The 24,496-nt window shown below is 36.1% G+C and overlaps 1 protein-coding gene and 1 long non-coding RNA gene across 5 annotated transcripts; both read left to right on the top strand.

Moving 5' to 3' along the window:
- Positions 1–4,864: 4,864 nt before the first annotated feature.
- Positions 4,865–9,122, top strand: LOC147871011 (uncharacterized). Of its 2 annotated transcripts, XR_015532888.1 has the most exons (3): positions 4,865–5,174; positions 6,377–6,516; positions 8,567–9,122. It is a non-coding gene; the product is annotated as an uncharacterized LOC147871011 (long non-coding RNA). The 2 variants fall into 2 exon arrangements; XR_015532887.1 differs by lacking the exon at positions 8,567–9,122 and having other exon boundaries at positions 4,867–5,174; positions 6,377–8,057.
- A 1,556-nt stretch (positions 9,123–10,678) lies between these two features.
- On the top strand, positions 10,679–24,491 carry LOC147871012 (ryanodine receptor-like). 3 transcript variants are annotated; one of them, XM_087341461.1, is made up of 7 exons: positions 12,619–12,759; positions 15,630–15,789; positions 16,055–16,374; positions 17,772–17,902; positions 19,440–19,637; positions 22,058–22,158; positions 24,359–24,491. In XM_087341461.1, exons 4-7 carry the CDS (start codon positions 17,889–17,891, stop codon positions 24,370–24,372), a joined length of 327 nt encoding a protein of 108 aa, XP_087197587.1. In that variant the 5' UTR covers positions 12,619–12,759; positions 15,630–15,789; positions 16,055–16,374; positions 17,772–17,888; the 3' UTR covers positions 24,373–24,491. The 3 variants fall into 3 exon arrangements, 2 of the variants coding, with proteins under 2 accessions (XP_087197587.1, XP_087197586.1); XM_087341460.1 differs by lacking the exon at positions 16,055–16,374 and having other exon boundaries at positions 24,332–24,491; XR_015532886.1 differs by lacking the exons at positions 16,055–16,374; positions 17,772–17,902; positions 19,440–19,637; positions 22,058–22,158; positions 24,359–24,491 and adding exons at positions 10,679–10,929; positions 11,138–11,285; positions 11,413–11,490 and having other exon boundaries at positions 12,581–12,759; positions 15,630–15,790.
- The last annotated feature ends 5 nt before the right edge of the window (positions 24,492–24,496 follow it).

Raw genomic sequence — 24,496 nt, forward strand, 5'->3', positions numbered from 1 at the left:
CTGTGGCAACTGCAGGTACTTAAAAGGAACAATGTTGTCCATTGATGTAACAACGCCTGTCTGGAACATAACAAGAAATATCCAGTTGAAGCACAACCAGTCACAGTCACTCTGTTAATGCTAGCACACGCCCACCAACTAGGTAATTACTTAGACTTCCTGGTTAGAACAAGAATGAGATATAATACTGAAGTGGATATTAAGAAATATGACTAAAAGCAGCTCACACGAGATTTGCTAGACACATGTCGGAGGCCATCTCAAAGGAATACTTACAAATTAAGATACTACACCTCAATCAAAGCCTCGGACAGATGGACCTAACAGAGGACCGAATGGAAGAGGAGAATCGAGGAGGCCACGGACCGAATACAGACCGGAGAGCCAACAAATTTATGGACAAGGTGGAAGATTACTAAAGATAACTATGACATCACCTGAAAAGCAATAATGAAGCTGTTCTTTCGAATGCCAGAAGATGGACGTCGGTAGTCTGTCAGTAAATATCCTCCGTGACATTATCATGGACAGAAACAGAAAGCTATTCCTTATGCTGACAGTGGTTTACTAATGAATTTCAATTTTAAATTAGTTACACACAAATTTATAACACTGCTTAGTGGGCACGCAATACTATTCTGTTGTGCGTGACTAGAACAAGTGTATTTTCATTCAATCTTAAGTAAAGGATTCTTACTAAAGCTTAATACCATGACACAAATTTTTACTATATTATTATTATTATTATTATTATTATTCAGTGTTCTGTCTTACGACAGGTCCATTGCTCTGCCCAAAAAGAGCTCTCCAGTTTTCCCTATTCTCAGCTTCTCGTTTTAATTCCTGGAACTTCATCTTCTTTCCTTCTTTCAGATCGTCGGTTAGCTGTATCAGTCTTCTTCCCGGTCCTCGCTTTCCTTCAACTTGGCCTTCGATGATATCACATTACATAACTAAAACTGCCAGTATGCTTCCTATTATATTTGTCTTACTGAACATAAAAACACATCAGAATCTTTCTGATAGAAACATCTTTTTCATTTTAGAGTGGAAAACTGTCTACAGTGAGAACAAAACTTTTGTTTATATTACATGCGCTATCACACCTTCAATTGTGTTCCAAGCAACATCACTACAGGAAAAATTGATAAATAGTTGGTTTCTACTACAGTTTTCATTCCTTTAGTCCCACAACCTGTCCTATTTGGGATCTTTAATGTCTGAATTCCTTTAGTTACAGCTGCAACATCAGCGTCTCCAGTCTGTTGCTTTACAGTGCCTGCAAGTTCATCAATGAACAACATCCTTTAGTTTAGTCCTAATAAGGATCTATGGAATGTAAATAAACTCTACTCCCTAACATACCTGAATAATGCATTTCCTTATCCAAGTCACAAACATTCCAGGTGCTTCATTCTGTCTGGTTCTTCACATCTCCAACTCCACCTAAGCTGGTTCCCCATCACACACACAACTGCTCTTCTGAAACACTAATATTCAGATAACTTGGTCTGCCATCTCTTGGTAATATTACTCCACGATATATGCATAAAAGAGGGGAGATACAGTTCACAAGGCAGTTGCCATTCAGCACATCCTATTCAGTATTAAACCTCGACCCGACACAGTAATACTTCTAGATGTCTTCCGCTAGACACGTCATGTCTCTATCAACTCATCACCGACTAATATTGAACATCAGATGAACCACGCCATATAAAAAACAATACCTTCGTTCTAATATATAAGAGTAATCTGATAATAACATTTTCAATAAACTGCATAACATTGTAAATGATTGTAATTCGAGTTTTAGATTTACCAATCTAATTTATACCTGAGGACGGTTAAATATAACCGAAACATGTCGTAAGAGACGTTCCAATTTGTAAATCGATCATTCGATGCGGAACGTGAAATGATATTTTAAATATCTTATATTTTATTATCTTATTAAAATTGTGATTTGACAGAAAATATTAACCTAATTCACAATATGACGCAAATATACTACCTTATTAATAGTTTTATTAAATAATGGAACTGTTCTTATCAGATCACTACAGTTCATACGCTAACCAAAGATCCTGATTGTATCCTCCAAGTGTGGTTACAAATGCAACAATCAGTGAGGAAAAGGTTAAGCTTGCGACCCTTTCAAGGCACCCTCACAATTCATTCTGACCCGCAATTTCAAAACCACTGGACCAGAGCATGTATTGTTACAGAAACAAAAATTTAGGATTTTGAAACCTAAAGAATGAAGCTTCATACATAATGTGCAATTACATTCAGTAATACTCTTAAACCAGAGAAGAGCTGTACCAATTAATACATCCTCGATGTCAACATTCATCTACAAATAATGCTATAATGGAGGCAGCAGTCATTAATTCATAATCACAATGAGAAAAGACCTGATTGCAATGTACTGTTAAATGCAGCAACACATGGCAACCACATTACGTTTGGTCCCTAAAATCTCGGCTAGCTCTTAAAATTGTATTGAATTTTACCAACACTGACAATAACAAACTGTAATCAAAATCTAACTAACTAACTAACTAGATGGCTTACCGAACCCGAAGGTTCATCACCGAATTAACCAAAGCCTTCCACTGGACCCTGTCCTGGGCCAACAAAATCCATTCTCCTTCAACTCCTATCTCCCATAGATCCTGCCTGAGATTATCCTCCCATCTATGTCTAGGTCTCCCCAGCGGTCTCTTTCCTTCAGGTTTCCCAACCAATACCCGGTGCACACCTTGTCCCATCCATGCGCGCTACATGCCCCGCCCATCTCAATCTTCTCGACTTAATCACCCTGACAATACTGGGGGAGCAGTACAGATTTTTAAGCTCGTCATTGTGCAGTTTTCTCCACGCCCCATTGTCTTCTCTCCTAGGCCCAAATATCCTCCTCAACACCCGATTAATCAAAATCTACCTGTAAGTATATAAGCAATGCATTGATTTTACCAAATTGTATAAACACAAAACATAAACATTTAGCCTCCTACTTATTAACAACGACATACAAATTAATGTGAGAAAATTAACATCACATTATTCTGAGTTATCAGAGTAGCAAAAGGTCTTTTTACACGGAAGTCATTAAAAGTTTTAATATTATTCAGACTGACCTAAAGAAGATAGACAACAGGTAAGAAATTCATTTTTGCTGCTAGCTACACAAATATCCATGGACGTCCAAAGTCTACGAAGGCAGAAAAGTTCAGTATTTGCTGGATTCAAACGTATTAGTATTATAGCGCACACATTTTCACATGCAACGTATCTTCAAAACTGATTTAGTTCTTAGATTTGTGGGTAAAATAATTGAAAAAGACAACAGTACACTGAAATATTTACAATTAAAATCTTACCAGTTACCAAAAAATGCAAATCAGAGTGAATTATTGTAAAACCAAATAAAACCATTTTGAAACTAATGTTAACATAATTATTATTCTTTATCCCATAAAAAAATCATACAAAGTTTACCTGTACATATCGTATGCAAAATATAATGGGGCTATACACACCTCAAAAGCCTCTTTGGAAATGGTGAAGGTTTAAATTCCACATCATAATGAATGGCAATTTTGTTCCGAAGCGTTGACAAGTCCAGTTTTTCTTCCTTTAGTCCCACAACCTGTCCTATTTGGGATCTTTAATGTCTCAATTCCTTTAGTTACAGCTGCAACATCAGCATCTCCAGTCTGTTGCTTTACAGTGCCTGCAAGTTCATCAATTAACAACATCCTTTAGTTTAGTCCTAATAAGGATCTATGGAATGTAAATAAACTCTACTCTCTAACATACCTGAATATTGCATTTCCTTATCCAAGTCACAAACATTCCAGGTGCTTCATTCTGTCTGGTTCTTCACATCTCCAACTCCACCTAAGCTGGTTCCCCATCACACACACAACTGCTCTTCTGAAACACTAATATTCAGATAACTTTGTCTGCCATCTCTTGGTAATATTACTCCACGATATATGCATAAAAGAGGGGAGATACAGTTCACAAGGCAGTTGCCATTAAGCACATCCTCTTCAGTATTAATCCTCTGATCTCAAACTCCTCTTTGATACAGACAAGGCATTCACACCAAAATTATAACTGTACACATCCTCGGAGAGCAACTAGACGCACGAGGGACTGAGGTCTTCCTAATGGCCTTATGAGGCATCTTATGAACACCAGATACCTTGTCACTAAGAATCCCAGTAAGAATGAAGTGTGCCACATCACCATTATTGCATCCTGTCACTCTACCTACTTACTTTTACTTTGTTCATTGCAGCAAGTTCTTACACAACTACAAATTATCAGCTACAGCATTTCCACAAGCAAGTCACAGACGTAATTTTTCCTATAGAGGCACTCTACATCATTATCAATTGGCCAACTAAGCCGACCTTCAACGCAATCGAATTAGTTCTTACTTTACGTCCTCCACACAAGGGAAAGATGACACACATAAATTCATCACACGCTCAAATAACATAACATTAACTTGCACGCTCTCGCAATATATGACAGAAGAAATGCAGTGGACAGAAGATATACACAATACTTACGCCATTATCTCGTACGCAGGGATGGCAACATCTGAAAAGCAGCGAACAAATCCCGGGATCGCGGGAGAATGAGGGATATTTGATGATCATTCTTTGCGTACTGTAACAGACTCTGCTGCCATCTACCGATCACGGGTCTGAAGTAGATCTACGTCGAAGCACACTCCATTGCACTGTTGTTTGAAATGCTACCTGAAATACCACTCCACAAATTGTAAAGCCATCAGCAGCAACGGGATTGCTGAATATTTTATTCGTGACGGTTTCTGCTCTAGTCTCTGCTGAAAATAATCAAATAAATAAAATTAAAAGACCATTATAGTTCTTACAGGATTTACCATTTAATTGTTTGGAATTAAATGCGGTATTTATATAACACTAAGCCAAAATGAGTGTTCAGTTTCACGGTGTTTTTTTTTGAGTTATGTGCACTTTTACGTACTGGACACATCTGGATGGAACTAAAACTCTACTCAGTAACTGTGGAGAAGAAGTCTTCTCAAAAAGTCATCAGTTATTTTACTGATGTAGAAAATTAACCTTTCCCTTGCTAACAAACTCCTTACATCAGCAACTGGTAATTTAGTAAGTAGACTTAGGACATATGACAGTTTTTTTTAGAAATTCAGTAACCATTTCTAATATTCTCAAGTTAACTGCAGTTCCTGATTCTGAGTGGTTGTATTACGTAGATGAAGGCTGTATTTCCAAAGAAAAAGGATCAACATTAAGATGAATGAAATGACGCAGATCAAATTAACCTATAAAAAAACTAGTACAGTTATGTGCAACACGAGCCCAGCAAAAATCTCAATGCAACCCACCAGCTACAATAAAACATCACACACAATACATTTATAATATTTACAAATTATTCAAATTAATTAAAATCACGCTTTAATAGAAAACTTGGGTAAGACAAGAAATGGAACGAAATCACAATCACAAAACTGTTATTCCTTTACATATAGCATATTCACTACATAAATTTAGGAATGCATCAGTTAGGCTCGGACAACACCTCTGGTAGCGCACGCAATCTTTTTCGATATAGTAACAGGGGATTTAAACGTCAATAATTTGAGGCTGCCAGTCAGAGTTGAGCTACGCAGTTCATGGTTTAACAATATACTACTGCAAAAGCCATGATGTGTGTCTGACAAAGGTTAACGACGAGTTTCTTAAAATCAGAGCTTATGAAAATATTGTGAGTTTTCAGGACACCTATAACAGAAGTGGCATTTTTTTTCAAAGTTTTATTAAACTGAATCTAAGGACTTAAATATATTAATTCAAGGCCTTGAATAAAGAAACGCCTAAATGAACCAAACTCTGCAAATATCAAAATTTGATATGGCTGTCTTCTGAGTTGAGTAGAAACTGACAGAAGGGCTTAGAGCCTCCTTCAACAGGGCTTTTGTTATGGAGGCAGTAAACTCTTCTGATATTTTGATCAATATCTACCACACAATATCCCAGAAGACAGCCATCACCATAAGAACCTTAAATGAAACCCAATGCCAAAACTGACTGACAAAATATGATGCAGGCGTACCATGAACTGATCCTACATAAATTATTGTTCCCAATAGTAACTCTCTATATACCTTTCATATTATCTGTCTCCGTATGACATATACTCAAGAGGAAGCTAACTCAATTCTTCAATAAGTAACAGAACATACTCATGCATCCATGCATGAGTATGTGTTTGTACGCATCAACTTACCTGTATCTCTTCTAATGGGCTTTAATCGGAGACATTTGGATGCTGCTTTTGTGTTTAGTTTGATGTGGGCGATGCGGACACTGGAACTGAGAATATGCCTCACCATGTTCTTCTCGTATCGGTAACTCTCGCCACGTCATACGCCGAAATGCCTCGTCTGCCATGATATATCACCTCCTGACCATCAGCAGCCCTGAGGTACTCTCTGTCAGAATTCTGATTACTACAACTGCTGAAGTTTGCTTTCTTTCAATTCTGTAACACACAATGGAATAGTTCTGTCAGCAAAATGTTCTATTTTTGTATTCCGATAAGTGGTGAAACTTCCGTCGTCTGTTCGCACGATAAAATAACTCTTAAGAATGAAAAAAAATTAGTGAGAAAGCCAGATAAAGCAAATCTTCACCCACATTTCGTCCGTAGTTCATACGTCTCATACTATTAGCCTTCCAGCAGACGTTCTGTAATTCTTGGGAAGTAAAAATCTCCTCTTCAATATATCTACAAGAAATATATATCTCACTTCAATACTATGATTAAATTTACTTTAAGGAAATAATTTGTTAACACCGAAATTAAAGTATTATTAGAAAACTCATCTGGTGTATTGGGAGTACACCTAAAGCACACTAGTGAAAATGTATTCCAGTCTGGAGAGGAAGGCAGTAAGTTCTTCAGAAAAACTGCAAGTTCCTTGCAAAATGGTGTTTCAGTACACATAACAAATACAATTATGTAAACTTATTTCATTCCTCTTAATCATTCTGCCAATTCTCACTAAACATTGTCAATATAATCTTCACAACTGACAAAGAATCATTAAATAAACAAAAAAAATATTAAATAACTTAGTGAAGGAAGCCACTGAGAACAGAGAAAACTGAAGGCATTTCCATATTTTCTCACTTACTTAAAACACTGTCAGAATCTCAGACTATAACACCAAATGATAAAATTATTAATGAACAAAGAATTTGACGAGACGTCCATGGAAGCGATCATGGCGTAACTGAAGGTACATATTTTTTAAAAAAAAATCTTGTATCCAACATAAAAATAAACCATTTGTGAACGTTATCCTTTTTGTAATACGACCAGACGTCTACAACATAATACACTACATTAACTCTTATAACCATCAATATGCGTAAGAAAACAGCATTCTACTTGACAGAAATAATAACTATATATAACAAAAGGCTTCCAGTGATAATGTGTGAGGGTGTCTCGGAGTCGAAGCTTCTGAACCACCAAAGTTATTTCCGTCTCATCGGATAACTAAAGGAGCGCAAATGACTGGTCAGTGATTTCTTTCACAATGGGATAGTTGCCTTCGTGTTACGGTGAGACACGATTAAACATCTGCGATGACTACGTAACATATACCAAAGTCTTCTTACGCATATTTCTATAACCTGGTAATCACAGCGTCTCGATGGATTTATGGATGAGTAACTGGAAAATAAAATTATTTCGTGTAAGAATAATGAGAATTTCTTTCAAAGGTACAACATTTGTAACACACAAGTTTAATACCATCGATAATCTTTGTAAATGATAAGATGACGGTCCACGTACAATTAAGTTTATACAATGTATTCTCCCATTTTCCTACCAGTGTGACAGATTCTGTAAGCCTCCTATATGACTAATGCTTAAAAATTACTTTTCTGTTATTTATTATTTAATTTTAAAAAAATATGTGTGTGTTTCGTTTAATAAATTACACTATCACACAATATATTTTTTGGTGTGCGATGTTCTGTTTCATAAATCATAAAGGTCTCTTGTGATCGTTATGAAATTTTAAAAAAGCATCTCAGTTGTTTTTTTTAAAAAATATGCAGCTTGGCAATAAGAGAGTTTAAAATATGACGAATCAAAAACATTTATAACAGGAACACACTGTCATCAGAACAATACAAGCATACATCACAAAAAAACAGAAATATATATCTTCACATGATTTAAATTTACATTCAAAATATACTAAGTCTTGGTTGTTGCACACAATTATGAATTTAATTTGCTATGTTTTGTAGTAGTTAAATGATTTCTATGTTTAAACCGCAGGGCGGCAGCCTGGACACTGAAACAGAGGTTCCTTTCCACATTCCAGTCTTACGTGTCTCAAAAGACTTCGCCTGTATTTGTAAATATTTCCACATGCTGTACACTGGAAATTGATGGAACCACCTGGCTCCTGATTTGATCCAGACAGTCATTTGTCGTTTTTTTTCATTTCCAGAGAGAATAAGTGACTCAGCTCATCAGCCAATGGCATCTTTCAGTTTGGAAACCAAAGGTTACCAACAACAATATATTTTAACAGTAAACTCCCATATCAAATCTAAATAGAGTTAACTCCTGTACAAAACACTGAACTAAATTGAAGTTTGAAGGCTTTCACCTTGTTAAGGCTTGTGTTTATCATTTCTGGGGAAACTGGAAGTCTCCATCTCTCCTCATATTTTAGGGTTATGTATTATAAATTGACATTAGAAATTATAATTATGGAATTAAAAGTCTGTATATTTTTTTTTTTTTTTAAAATTCTGAAATGTGTCAATCAAGAGTTTATGTAAACTGACACCAGAAGAAAGATTACTGTCAAAAACAAAATTCTAGACTAAAATGTGTCAACTCATAACATGAAATATAGGCCAGGTAATACTTCATAAGTCCTTGCACACTTTTAAATTACAATAACTTTTAACAGAAGATGAGGGCACAATTAACACAGTTTATTCTGTCTCCCCAAATAGTTTCAGAGTTCTAAAATAAAGACATTTTATTTATTACAATATCTGATCTTTTGAAAACCACTTCCTTCAAATCTCTCTTATTTAAATCCCATATATAATGGATACAAAAATTGCAAGCCAAGTGATTAGCAATCGTGCTTCAAATTTGGGAGGTCCAAGGTCCAGATCTTGGTCTGAGACTGGTTATCCTAACTGAGACTTGCATACCTCATCCATCTGTCCAATTCATTATTCATTAGTACTGAATTGTCATTAAAGCCTTGAAATATTCTACTTTCAACATAAAATTATGGCACTGTAACTTTAAATGAGTGGCCCCTTGCATGACCAAACAATGTACTTGTAATAGCGACTCAAATAAACCCACAATGAAAATTCTATCTCTATATTGAAGTCACACAGCTTCTGCTACAGACTTAGCATATAAATACCCTGAGGCAGTAACGAAATATTAAATTCTTATGCTACAGAACAAATTTAAATAATTTAAAGGAAGAGAACTTACCTTCCCCCTTGACTTCATTCGTCGTCTTTGATTTGGATACATTTTCTGGGACAATCCCAGACTCTTCGGTTGATTTTATCTCTGGAGTTGCAATAACTTTCACAACTGGAACAGCTTTCTCCTCTGGGCTTCTTGTAAAATTAAGGACGACAAATTTATTTGTAGTATTCACAGTTTACAATTCTAAATGAGTCAGTAGGGAATTCAGTCACAAGGTAGCAAATAAATAACTTGATTTATTTAGAATAAAACCCAACAGAAAGACAGTTCACTTAAGGCAGAATTTGGTCATAAAAGCTTCGAAGTAAGGTTTCATAACACTGGAAATTGTCATAATAACTTTAAGGGGAAGGTAACAAACCACAACTAGCATAACTTAAGTTGAAAAGGTGAAAGCTTTTCCTTCACCTCTGTTCCTGACCTATGCAATGTTCATGTCTCCAGTACAACCTACAATAACCAATACGTTCTGTGTTTTAAATTCAAACTATAATACAATAAATTTCATTGTAATATTATAAGACATATTTTGTCAACACATGCAAACTTAATGTAGTACTGCCAATTCTGTTACAAAAAATTCCAGTTCCAGGACGGATTTCGTGTACCTCACACAAGATGTAATTCATCCTGTACATACGTATTAAATACTATAAGTAACTATATATTATACAATGATATGTATAATCATTTTAGAATTAACACTTAAAACATCAATGTTTATTTCGTACGTAAGGTCACCATCCACTGTGACCAACGTGGTAAACGAAGGCATGTATACTTTAGGGATAATGTCTCACTAAGTGAAATATCGCAAGACAACATATTGAGTTATATGAATTTCAGATATTCCACTTTGCCTATAACTGCTAGAAAATGTTTAGTTTGTGAAAGAGTTGCATTGAAACATTAGTTAAAATAAAAGGAACTTCCATGCTTGAATGTTGGTAATGAAAGTAAATCGACAATCTGACCGTATAATAAAGCGTGTTATTAAGACATATGTTTTCACATTATGAAAAACATACATGTTATAGAACTTAAATTCTATCAGTGTGATATTGAGAATAGTTGCCGAATTAAGGAACAATAGTTTCAAATTTCACTACGATATTAGTTCCGTTCAAAATGGCTGCCTGTCTTTATTGATTAGAATAATGTCGTCGTAAAGTGATTCATATTATTTAGTACGTTACATTTGAAGAATGTTATTGTTATTCTTTTAGGTAACGATGCAAAGGACTTTTAAACCAAAGAAATGTTTATTGTGAGGGCTCTAGAGACGATACTCAGCGACCAAGATATAAAGTGGTAGCACCACTCCCGGTTGAAACGTGCTTGGTAAGTTGCTCGTTCTGTTTCGAATTATATTAACAAAATTTATTTAAAAATACTTTGATTGAACACAGTAAGTGGCGGTTATACTGTAAGTAGTTTTGCATTGCATGTAATTGAATAGTTGATATCTTTATGTCAAGTTTTCATTAATTGTAGTAGCTCTTAATCTTGGTTAATTTTCCTGATTAATTGTCATAACCTTACATTGTAGATACGAAACGAACTGAAAGGTGCAGGTCAGGATGCCCCTAATCCATCATCTGCCTTGCCATTACCAAAGAATGATGAAGCCAATATCATTACAGCAGAGAAATACTTTCTTCCATTTGAATTGGCATGTCAGAGCAGATTGTCTTCAGGTACGTAACTTGCGTGTTTTGCAAAGTACAGATTTTATTCTCATGCTACATACATTTGTAAATCAAACTTATTCATTTCAGAAACTCATAGCTTATGGACATTAAGCTGGAAATATTCCTGTCTCAGCTACTCCAGGAAAATATCTTATGTGTATGTTTCGGTGGCCCACAAACAGATGAAGGGGTTCAGTTACGAATGATAAAGGTAATAGAATTTATAAATTAAATAAATGTTTAAGTGTTGTGATCCATAACTGATGATCACTCATTGCCCTGATTATGGAAGCATAAGGAAAATATTGAGAAATATAGTTGTATTTACCATAGTAGAAATATACATTATACAGTCTTGCCAGTTCTGTTCTTTTCAATATTTTAACATTTTTACAATGTTATACCTGTACCATAAAAGCAACCTAGGAGTCAGTTACATTTTCTTGTTCTTCCTTTAGTCATCTCCACGCTTGTGGATAGTTCGAGAGGATTTTATTGTATAATAAAACTTGGTTATATATCATGTCACAGTAGCTGCTGGAGTTATTCTTAATTGTTTCAAATGAAGACTAAGGAAATGCTGTAATGATTTAGTAGATCATTTGATGAATCAAATTGTGTTATGTCAGCATATGAATACTAATAATAAGCTAATTTCAAGTTTGGGTGAGAAAGTGAGAGTCGGCGATGACCTTATTTTGATTTCTGTAGCTACAGAGCGATGTCTCGTAAGTTATTTTACAGTAGATCTTCTGTGACCATTTCTGTTGTATTTTGATGACTAATAATCAAACTGCCTTTTGAAATAACTGATACAGAATGTGATTTATACACTACGAATCACATTAATCGATGGATATGATCCCCAATGCAGGGAATTGAACCTGATGATGGCCACATTGGGCTGAAAATGCTGTTCTAGAGAAATTACATTGAACTGAGTGTGTGAAAAGTGACAAAGAAGGAAAACCAAGGAGTGAAATCTCATCAACACTTGTTTCTTTATAGAGCTGAGAAGTCATAAATTAAATCATTTTATAAATACAATTCAAGAAGTGATTTGCAACACATGAACTAACATTGGTGCTGGGAATAAGAAACTGTCTTCACACTTGTCAGTAGTTACAGGTTGCAGCACTTGCCTTGTCCATTTATGGTATCTGTTTGTCCATTAATAAGACCTTCCTTTCTTTGTAACGAGTTTAATGACGCACTCGTGGCTTCAGAACTAGCCATATGGTCTTGTGTAATAACCCTGTAGTTAAGAGAGTCTTGGCTTACTTCAAGTCTGTTTCTATTAGGCCTCCAGCGTGGTTATTCAGAAGATGCTGTTGAAGCAGATGAACTTATAATGAATGGAGCATCACCAGAACCTTCTGCAAGCAAACTGAAGCATAAACCATCCAGACGTCCGAGGAGAGGCTCGCTGTCACATACGACAAACTGGAAAATGCACAAATGAATGGTACATTAGAACGAGGTAGGTATTCGTGGTTCTTCTGAAAATAATTAAGAATTGGTTATTAAACATGGTTAAATTACATGTGGTTTTGCAAAGGAAGTTGACTGAATTTCACACTTACTGCATATATTATCTGATTGAAAAGTATTTGTTTTAACACAAAATGAAATTATATTATATTACTTTGATGATGTGATGTCTCAGAACAGTACGAGCACATAAAGACATGTTTTAATTTGAAGAATGTGGAACTGCCTTTTGTCGCACGTTTAATATCAAACATATTTCCAGTATGGCACGGTCATAGGCCGAAAGATTGAAAATTTAAATTTATATGCTTTATGATGTTAAGAGAACTCATGTGGTCATTTTATATAAAAAATATTGGTAACTAATTGAATTTATTTTAAAAATTTGTTTTTATTTACGTGGTTACTGCACACAACATAAATTAATAGTATTTGACTGATGAATTTTAAAAAAATTTAACCATTGATATTATTGCTTTGTGTAAGTAACGCTGGTTTAAGGCAAATCACTAGATTACAAGAATTGACGTACACTGACTTAACCATGAGAAGAATGTGGGGAGACATTGGTGATTGAAATCAAGATTATTAGGCTGCAGTAATCAAAGAACATACTTAACCATGTGCTGTGATAGTAAAGCTTCACCAGCTGGAAGGAATTTACTTTTGTTGATTCCTGTTTTTCAAATCTTTTATTGTTATTTGGCTCTTAATAAGAACTGTTCAAATTTTGGTGATATTTCATATGCGAAATTGTTACTTATTTACCATAATAGGTTTCTGTTCTTTGTTAAACAAATGTGTTTTGTCCTTTTTCATCTGGGTTTTACAACGGTGTACGAGGTTTGACTGTTTTGAAAGTAGGGAAGTGGGTTCAAGCTCTCGTGGCAGTTCGTTCTTAATCCGATCTTTTTTTGTGGTGATGTAACGTCTTTAAGACAAAGTAACTGCTTACGGTTTGAATTGAACAGACCGGTTTCCACTGTTGGATGTACTTGTAATGTAAGTCTTCTGGGTTGTGACACCGTGTAGTCTTATAAGTAATTAATAATGTCCCAGGGGAGCATATCACTTGTTAAAGATGGAATTCATACACATTTCTGCTCAGAAGGTGGAGGTGCTATGTTCCTCTGAACCCCTGTAAGGCTATATGATTTTATAACCAGATGACTGCATTCCACATCTTTAATACCATGAGAATCTGAAATCTAGGCTGTGCTGTATCAACGAGCGTCTTGAAGAAGAAGCTTTAGTTTGGAGTTGGAGATGTTAAGAATTTCCAAAATACTATCGATGCTCCCTGCATCCATGCAGTTACATTGTCCAGAAAGGGGACCTAAATTGTTAGAAAAGTAATTATGTAATTATATTTTGTTTATTTGAAACATGTTTTAGTACTGAATGTCATTGACACGTATGGTCTAATGGGTGCACAAAAGCAACGTAATTCGTTAATGGAACACGTGAATTTTGCTGCCATAGATTATGCATGTTTTCAAGTATGCTATACCTACAACACAATACATTGCTTATTTTATAGAGAATAATAATAATTTGTGCCTGAGATTTGAGTTTTTCATGGCAATGAAGATGGCAGTCATTGTCATAATTTGCATGAAAGTGTGTTAGAAGCCCACAATAATTAAATGTTATATTGTTACTAAAACGTGCTATTAAACATTAAGAGAATGCTTAAAATATTCTCAGAGAAATAATTTGGTTCACATTAAACATTGTTTATATGATAGCTGGGAATATTGTACAATGACATGACTGTCTCTCTGTGGGACTGTGGCTATTAACTGGACCATTGGCCACCCCCAGATGATACATGAATGAAAATGGAGCGTCAGTGAAATTATATTTGCAGGTAAAAACTGGAAAACTCAGGGAAAAACAAGTCCGAATGCAAATTTGTCCCCCACAAATCCCATATAGGCTGCCCTGGGCATGACCGTGAGCTTCACTGGTGAGAAGTCAGTGAATTATCACCTGTGCCCTGCCATGCCCGTCTCGGTTTCTGCCTTACGTGTTGCATCCAGCATCTCGGCTTATAGAGACCGTGTGAGGCACAGACCGCGTTTGTTAGAGTCACAGTACATCAGACACAGTCCGACGGCGATCTGTCCTGCATGGCATCAGGTGGGGTGAAATTTGAAAAAAAAATTGAAATTTCTTCAAAATTTTCGAAAAATCAAAAAACGCTGGAAATTGTCCAAAGAGCGCACAAAACCGAAAATTTTTGAAAAATTCCACTTTCAAAATTTTTTCAAAAATTTCAAAATTTTTGGGTTTTGTGCGCTTTTCAGACAATTTCCATCGTTTTTTGATTTTTCGAAAATTTTTAAAAATTTTAAATTTTTTAAAAAAATCAAAAAACGCACAAAACCAAAATTTTTTGAAAAATTCCACTTTCAAATTTTTTTCAAAAATTTTGGGTTTTTTGCGCTTTTCAGACAATTACCATCGTTTCTTGATTTTTCGAAAATTTTGAAATTTTTTTCAGAACTCTCACCAAGGGATGCATGCCAACCTCGGCGAATGCCTCACTATGTCTCTGCCGGACTCGTCCTCGATCCGTGTCTCTCTACTGCTTTCTGTCGCACATTTTGCAACATCTCACAGTTAGAACATCTCGTAGAATAACCTGTCTTGACTGTGACCTATGTAGCAGGTACTTCGAGAGCAACATTGACAAGTTTATTCGGTTCAGGATGTCTATTTCTTGTCCACCAATATTTCTGAATCTTGTCATTGCTTTTCGATAGGAAGGACAAAGTCATGGAAATAAGAGCTGAAAGTAGAATTGGCATGTAATTGGAACTGTCAAATTATTTTAAAATATAAATTTTATCATAGATTCTTCTCTCGTGAACGTGATTCAAGCAATGGTCGTCTGAAGAAGGGAGGAACTCCCGAACCAGCTGTGGATGGAGATGTCAGTCCTGAGAGAAAACCAGTTGGCATGGGCCGCACTAGTAGACTACATGTGCGGACACCACGAGCGAGGGTCTCGCAGGTGAGCTTCTATACAATAAGGTTGTAATAAGAGGTACATGAAATATCCATTCGACTTCTATTTAATAAAAGGTTATGTTTTGGCTTCCTTATCCATCTTCAGGGCTTGTTACAGACGGTGTTTAATTTTGATATGACTTTTGTTCCTCTGTGTATAAAATTTCTCATGTACTGTCTCTAATTCTTTTGGTATTCTGCAGTTGGGGGGCTAAGCTGCCCTCTTATTCAGTTGTGCGTTACTTCATATTCTGCTAATTTTATTTCAGTAATAAATATAAATGAATTAACGAGTAAACAGATTGCTTTCGGACGGACTCGAGAATTATTCCACCTACCATCCCAGACAGAAGTCCAAAAGTAATGTCTGTCCCAGCTGTCTCAGGAGCGGAATCTATTGGCAACGAGATATTCGACTCATCAACGAGTACTTCTGTGGTGTAAGGATCTTCCCTGGACAGGACCCGACTCATGTGTACGTGGGCTGGGTAACAACGCAGTATCACTTCTTCAGCAAGGATTTCAATCAGAGTAGTGTCCGCAAGGCTTCTGTTATGATTGTGGATGACGATGACAGAATTATTGAAAGGTGACAACATAATCCTCTGTGTTCTAATTTTCTTGCCACGTTCTGCAATAGCGATGGCTTACGTAACGTTACAAGTAACTATTTAAGTTTATTCCAATTAAAACTGAGCTGTTACGCATACGTAATTAAGTTTATAGTCTTTTGAATTTAGAAACATTGGAATGCTTTTCTTTTTTGTAAGGAAAGGTGGTCTTATGTTATTATTACACGGTTTTAGTTCACATGTGTACATCCCACCAATTATTTTAGATTCATTTTGTGTTATCACGAAATTTGGTATGTCTCTCATGCAATTAGAAGCCATACCAACTTTATACCCTCTAATTTCCCCACAACCAGTAATGCCATCTTGGCTGCGTTACAAACGTATGAGGTGGGATTCGTTACCTCGTTCACAAGACTCCTCCTCGTTGTTCACTGGTATTAATACTTTTTAGCTTTGAAATTATGAAATTTGAAAGCAAACTATTAAGTTTTGTTACGATAGCATCGATCGTCAGAGTTGCTACGTGGTCCGTGCTGACGAACTCTACGATGAAGTGACTCATGATTCATCAGGCAAAGGGGCATCACAGGGAATGTGACAGTATTAACAGAAAGTTTGTTTTTAACGATTAATAACAACAAAATAGATCCTTGACGTATTACAGTTTCACGCTTACGATTTCCCTTCATTTCTATAACGAATAAGGACATTTATTATTTCAGTAGAGTTTATTTTAAGAAAATTTGGGCAAAGTATAAGTATTTTTAAAATTATGATTGGAAATTGCTCATTCTCATAATCTAATCTGAAATTATCAAAATCTAGCTTTATGTAGAGAAAGAAGGATTTTATTTCTCTTGGTAATGAAATTGTTTGGCGTATGATACTTCTTTAATGTTCCGACGTGTAGTGTTTTCTAGCGTAGTATAAAAATTATAAAATGTTGGTCCCTTTACAGTATTTTTCTCCCTTATTATGCGGTTTGGGGTGAGACGTCCACAAACAAAATGGTGTCCCGGTGAGGTTGCCAAGATTGCAGCAGAAATAAATTATGTTTTTTTGAGGGAAATTGAAATATTTAATAAATCTGTGTATCTCCAACTGGACCAATTTAAAACCGACAGTGTTATGCTATGATGTGCATGTGTTTTGATAAAACAGGGTACGTCTCTTAAAAACCCATACAGGACGCTGAAGTAAAATACGCATTGATCAGGAAATTGTACTTTGTAACTTCGAACGTTTCTCAAGATATTGTTCACAAGAATTCTTATAATTGGAAGGAATGTTACGCGTATGTTATGCTATTATTAGATTCATATTCTGAAAGATATTGTGAATTTATTGATGTGTTTAGTGGGAAATGTGAACGTACTGTGTAAACTTCTCTTCTCCTACGTTGTTTTGATAGATGGTACCTGAAACATCTTTGTGGCAGCAACGAGCAAGGAAGTGTTGCAGATAGAGTTGGGTAGGACATCAACCACCCTGCCACTTTCAGCTGCACTGCTTCAGAACTCTGAGAGGCATGTTATACCACAGGTTAGGTTAGGTTAGGTTAGGTCTATATACACTAGTTGCTTTTAAGAGGTATCAAGTTTTAAGTCACATTACCAATTTCAAGTGATTATTATTATTATTCAGTGTTCTGTCTTACGACAGGTCCATTGCTCTGCCCAAACAGAGCTCTCCAGTTGTCCCTATTCTCGGCTTCTCGCTTTAATTCCTGGAACGTCATCTTCTTTCCTTGTTTAAGGTCGTCGGTTGGCTGTATCAGTCTTCTTCCCAGCCCTCGCTTTCCTTCAACCTGGCCTTCGATGATGTCACTCAGTAACCCATTCCTTCTCATAATATGTCCCAGCCAGTTAGCTTTCCTTCGTGTAATCGCCTGCAGAATGTTTCTTTGCTCGTTGACTCTCCTCAATACTTCTTCGTTGGTCACTCGATCCGTCCACCTGATCTTCTCTATTCTTCTCCAACACCACATTTCAAAACTCTCCAGGTATTTCTGTTCCTTCTTCCTGAGTGTCCAAGTCTCTGCTCCATACGTAACACTTCACTAGTTTCTTCTTCATCTCCAAGCCCAACTTGCTAGTGAGAAGTATCCTCTTCTTGACGAAAGCTGCCTTGGCCATGGCTATCCTTGCTTTTACTTCCTTGGTGCATAGGGCGTCCGTCGTGACTATGCTTCCGAAGTACTTGAAATGCTCCACATTCTCCATCTGTTGGTTTCCAATTACAACGTTCAATGGTTCTGCTCTCGGTGCTATCCTCATTACCTTTGATTTTTCAATGTTGATTTCCATTCCATACTCTCTACCTGTCTCCACTAACTTGTCCATCATGTTCTGTAATTCCTCCTCTTCCTTTGCCAATACTACTAATTCGTCTGTATACTTTACAGTCTTTATCACTCTTCCTCCAATTTTGAAGTCTCCTGTTCCCTCCAGAGCTTCCTTGGCAAGTCATTCCCCGTACAGGTTAAAAAGCAGCATCCCTGTCTTACACCTCTACCTATCTCAATGCTGTTGGTGTCTCCTGAGTCCAGTCTCACTTTGACTTTTTGCTGCATGTACAGGTTTTCGATTAGTCTTCTATTTCAAGTGATATGCTGCATAAAATGAGTCGGCACTGTAAAGAGATGCAGACAGAAATTTAGTTACAGAACAAAACCAAGTACAGAATTTTGCACTAACATTTGCATAATTTATTTATATAATCTAGATTGTAGGGCATTTTTCAGATTCCTTCATTATTATTATATGTTTTGTGTGTTGTTACTTTAATACATACTGAGGAGATGGACAGGATTTTCTGTAACTACAAATGTGATATTTAACAGATACGTCATCCAATATTTTTTTAAACCTGGCTAAATGCGTTAAATTATTTTAATTTTCTATATTCTGACATAAAAGTCTGCAAAACATTATTATTTACCAAAGCAAAATAATGAATGTAATCAGTCACTTTCAGGTCTTATTTTTATACAGTTCCTTCAGAACATGTGTCCGTCGGCCAGAACTTTTGTGACCACATGCTTATTTTTAATAAATCATTGTTTCTCTCTTTTTTTAAGTTTCCACCAAGACTTAAAACCTCATCAGTGGGCACGAGTACCCAATCAATCTCTGCAAGTGCACGCCCCGAAGCTGTCAGACATTCGTGGTTGGAGTACGCTGTGTGAAGACGCTGTGTCCGTGTCGGCACTTCACATTCCAGAAGAAGACAGACGCATCGATATTTTGGAATTAATTGAGACGGAACGAATGCTGAGGTAAATGTGAACACCTCGTGACGGACGATAAATATTCATGATGCAGGACACACACGATCTTCCTTTCTGTTCACATTCGATACTATGACAGATAATGGGTACCAGGGGTCCTTTCCCCAGGAGTAAGGCGCGGCCAGGTCGTGACACTGACTACTTGCCTCCGTCTAGTGCCTGAGTTGAGAACGAGTGGGAGCTACACCTCCTCTCCCCCCCAAGCACCTACGTGGCCCGTAGCAGTTTAGCTTTACTTTTAGTTTTACAAAATGTTTAGTCTAATAGTTTGAAAATACCCCAAAGAAAACATTTTCTAAATTTGTCTCTCAAGAAATGACAATCTGAAAGACGTCGAATTTAAAAAAAAAGACTGCTTTATCTTTCACAACCCACAATTTAGTAAGTGAATCTGGTGTCATTAATTTTAGAGCCTGTTACTGCGGTTGAAGGAACTTACGCACTGGAGATGATATTCTGGCAGGTTAACAGAATGGATGAAATACTAAAGCCCCTTGCAGCATAATTGATTATGGGATGATCGCCTTTCAAATTATAACCTGTACCTCGAGGAAAAACGTAATAGTTCGCCCAGCGTAACCCAGAAATCTGTAGCAAATAAGAGTCTTATTTGGCTAGAGAGCTCATTGCAGTTTCATTTCAAAGGTGACAGGATTACAGTTTCGTATGTAGAGAATCTGAGTATAAATATTGTAGTGTACGCGTTTCCGAAATATTTGCCTCGGCTGATTAATACCACTGGAATATAATAGAATTTCCTAAGAGGCTTTTGTCTTACGGTTCTCACGCCCACACTCTCACTTTGTACGCCGCGCTCCGCTACCAGTCCAATTATCGTGCAGCTCACGCCCTCTGTCTCCATGTGGACCAGAAACAACTATTATATGTCAGGGCCCTTGCGACAGGGTTTCTATGATCTGCTTCACTTGGAATCACATGCTACGGCGATGCGAGTAGTTCTTGCTGCTTTGCTCATCCTAATACTTATACGATATTAGTGCCATAATTAAATTTATAATTTTAAACTGTATTTTATAATAGTTTACGTAAACAGATTCTTCTCGTCGTTATTCAGATTATCCATTTTTAAGTGTTGCGTAATGTTTTTTGCGTGCTTGTCTTAAATTCATTGAATCCCATTCTGCTGTAATTAAAATGAATTTTAATTCTCATCTGTAAATTTTATATCAGTTCTGACATGGTGCTTTATCCTCCTTACGTATTTTTACGTACTTCAGACCTACAAATCTTCTTCAGATATTTACGACGAGAAATCCGAACACAAGATGGAAGAGAATTCACAGACCCCACAGCAGTAGAATCTTACTTCTGTAGTTTGACTTTGTAGACATTTCGTTGTGTTAAGTGTGCAAATAGGAATTGGAAGCAGCACAGCGCATAATTATAAAACATAACTTTGCTAATCTTTTACTAGTCTTGTGTTTTTCCATACGATTCTTATTTTGTCAGTGTCGAGTCTTAAAAATTTTGTGTTCATCTGTTTGGCCTAATTTGATTGTATATTCATAAGTTACTGTAGTATATGTTAATTAAATTTTGAGTTTTAGGTAATCACCTCAAGTAATGATTTTGTCTTTCGGGGAGGTTTGTAAAAATGAATATATCGTCCCGTTGGGTCCAGAGTTAAAGGAATTATATGAAGATCCTGCAATGGACCATAATCTGCGCTGCCTAAAAACAGAATCAGTTAAGACCACAGATGAATATGACAGACATACATTTTTAAATTATTGTAAGAAGAATAGAAAATATTATTAGAATTCTGTTTTGCTAATAAAATGTTGTTAAACTTGTTGTACTCTGTGAAAAAAGAGAAAATACGTACACACACGTGCACGTAAAAACTTTATAATGCTGAATCAGGATTACATTTTTTTTGATATTGGGATTCGAATTTATTGAAGTCTGTGATGTGATTGGTTCTTATTCTCGCAGTTACAGTTGAATCCTGTTTGGATTAAAGCAACAAATTGGATAAAATATTTCTTAAACTGCATGTTTGAATACAAGTACAGTGATCCCTTGGTTCCACAGGGTCCCATTTTTATATTAATGATAAAAATTTTAATAAATGATATGTTTGTATCATATGGCCAATCAGATTGCTTCTAAGTCGAATATTTACGTATTCAATAAATTCAATTAAAGATAAAGATTTCTGTCTTCTGGGTTGTTGCGCCGTGTAGTCTGGTCGATGTTAACCAACGTTTCGGAGGTCATACTGCCTCCGTCATCAGGGCGATTAAGGATAGTTTTTGTGGGACCAGTTACAAGAGACTACTGCGTATAAATTGTATAAACTTGGGCATTTGTTGAATGGTTTGGTTCGATTTATTCTTTATAAAGAGCCGTGCGTGTACTGATGAAAATGTTCGATGTTATTTCAGGCCCTCGCTGAAACTGGTGGACCGTTCGTTGCTGGTTGAGGATGTTGTTAAGTCGCTGATCACGATTGATCCAGGGACTTGGGATGAATCGTTTCAGAAAGGTAATTTTTGTATGTGTATAATAATTTGAGATAAAAGCTGGGAAGAGAGAGCATTTAAATATTAACCTTTCTTGGCCTTGCATTATGGCTTATGTGCGTTCGAGCTGGCCACTAGCATACAACTAAACCATTAATGTTTTAGGTACGACATCTAAATTCCCGTGGTCTACGCGCGTGTATATAAAGTGATCCTTGTTACAAAATACAGTGTATTTATTGCATTTTTAAGCTTAGAATGTCAAATGAAAGCTCTGTTCTTGAGAATGAACCCATTTACCTGAACGTAGAGTTTTTGTAAAAATCTGTCTTTATATACGTAACTACTTTACATTTATTTTCAGTTATTTCAGGTTTCTTTAGCCCCGAACCCTCAGTTTTGTAGTCGTGTTGTACGACCTGACTGTTCGTGCCTCGACGCAGGGTCTGTGAAGTTATTTCTAGACTGAGTTAGCTGTATGAATAACTTTTGATCTTTTCCTGTCAATTCACGATACAGAAATGCCCACATTTTCCATGATGATTTGATATCTGAAATGAACTCTTATCACATTGGAGTGTTTAATATGGTCTTAAATAAATAAAAGAAACCTATTTCAGTGGTACACTAGGCCAGAATTTATCTGGATGGATTTCTTGTAAGAATTTTGACAAAATTTAATTATATTTGTTTAAATCTTGTCCGTCTAATCGCAATTTAAAATTTAAAATATTTAAAATACCATATGATGTTCTCTATCGAAACATTCGATTTACACTAGAACATCATTTTTTTCTCACGACGTGTTTCAGTTCTTAGATGAATTATCTTCAGGTGTATAAAATTAAAATTATATAAACTTGAACATAATTTCTAAAAATGCAACTTTTTTTATATATTATTGTATTTTAGTCAGATGTTTATCATATATCAATGATGTTCTCTTCCAGATTCCATTTTAATAACATATTCGAAGTTGTTCTATATATGTACGTCGTGTTTAATATGACTTTTTGTGTGGGTGAATGTTTTTGTATCAGCCAGAATTGAGAGTTCCAACTATCTGGAAGTATTGCCGTGTTTAAATTTTAAATTGTGATTAGACGGACGAGATTTAAACAAATATATATTTATCACAATATGACGCAAGTTTATCATCTCAAAAATTTAATTAAGAAAACAACGGAAGACAGGGCGCAGTCTGATGGGAAAATAATGAAGGTTGACAGCTTGCACGCATATGGTAAACAATATACTTACGATTCATCATCACACTCTTACTCTACTGTGAAATAATTCTGTCTCTAAATATATATTCACCTCGTAAGGTTCCATTTAAGGTTTGTTAATATCTGATTAATAGGAATATTACTCCTATGTTTCTTCTCAATCTGGGATAATAAGCTTGGTAATATTTTACGTCTTATCTGCCTGGATATTGTTATCCTCAGTGCAGCAGAAATCTTTTCTGTGATGCCAGAATAAATTTGAATTTGGCCCACGAGGCTTCATGAATTTAAACTCCCGACCACCAATAGCCATCGTACTCACAGGCGGTTTACGAAGATATAATAATTTGAGATACCAGTATGTCGGAGAAAGATGTGGACAGTAAAGTAGTGGCTGGAATTTAATGGCTTGAAACATTTTTGATTTTTCGAAAAATTTTGAAAAAAAATGTAAGAAATCAAAAAACGCTGGAAATTGTCCAAAAAGCGCACAAAACCAAGAAATTTTGAAAAATTCCACTTTCAAAAATTTCAAAATTTTTGGGTGTTGTGAGCTTTTCAGACAATTTCCATCGTTTTTTGATTTTTCGAAAAATTTTGAATTTTTTTTTCAAAACTCTCACCAAGGGATGCATGCCAACCTCGGCGAATGCCTCACTATGTCTCTGCCGGACTCGTCCTCGATCCGTGTCTCTCTACTGCTTTCTGTCGCACATTTTGCAACATCTCACAGTTAGAACATCTCGTAGAATAACCTGTCTTGACTGTGACCTATGTAGCAGGTACTTCGAGAGCAACATTGACAAGTTTATTCGGTTCAGGATGTCTATTTCTCGGCCACCAATATTTCTGAATCTTGTCGTTGCTTTTCGATAGGAAGGACAAAGTCATGGAAATAAGAGCTGAAAGTAGAATTGGCATGTAATTGGAACTGTCAAATTATTTTAAAATATAAATTTTATCATAGATTCTTCTCTCGTGAACGTGATTCAAGCAATGGTCGTCTGAAGAAGGGAGGAACTCCCGAACCAGCTGTGGATGGAGATGTCAGTCCTGAGAGAAAACCAGTTGGCATGGGCCGCACTAGTAGACTACATGTGCGGACACCACGAGCGAGGGTCTCGCAGGTGAG

The sequence above is a fragment of the Zootermopsis nevadensis genome, unplaced genomic scaffold (assembly GCF_977971745.1).
Source record: "Zootermopsis nevadensis isolate Lab colony 2312 unplaced genomic scaffold, Znev_1.0 Znev_ptg000075l, whole genome shotgun sequence".
NCBI classification, from domain to species: domain Eukaryota; kingdom Metazoa; phylum Arthropoda; class Insecta; order Blattodea; family Termopsidae; genus Zootermopsis; species Zootermopsis nevadensis.

Bases quoted from the DNA above. Each gene is read 5' to 3' on its own strand.
- LOC147871012 (XM_087341460.1), top strand. The intron at 19,638-22,057 runs GTAAATGTGAAC...ATGTTATTTCAG, and splicing joins GAGACGGAACGAATGCTGAG to GCCCTCGCTGAAACTGGTGG. The intron at 22,159-24,331 runs GTAATTTTTGTA...ATTTTATCATAG, and splicing joins GGATGAATCGTTTCAGAAAG to ATTCTTCTCTCGTGAACGTG.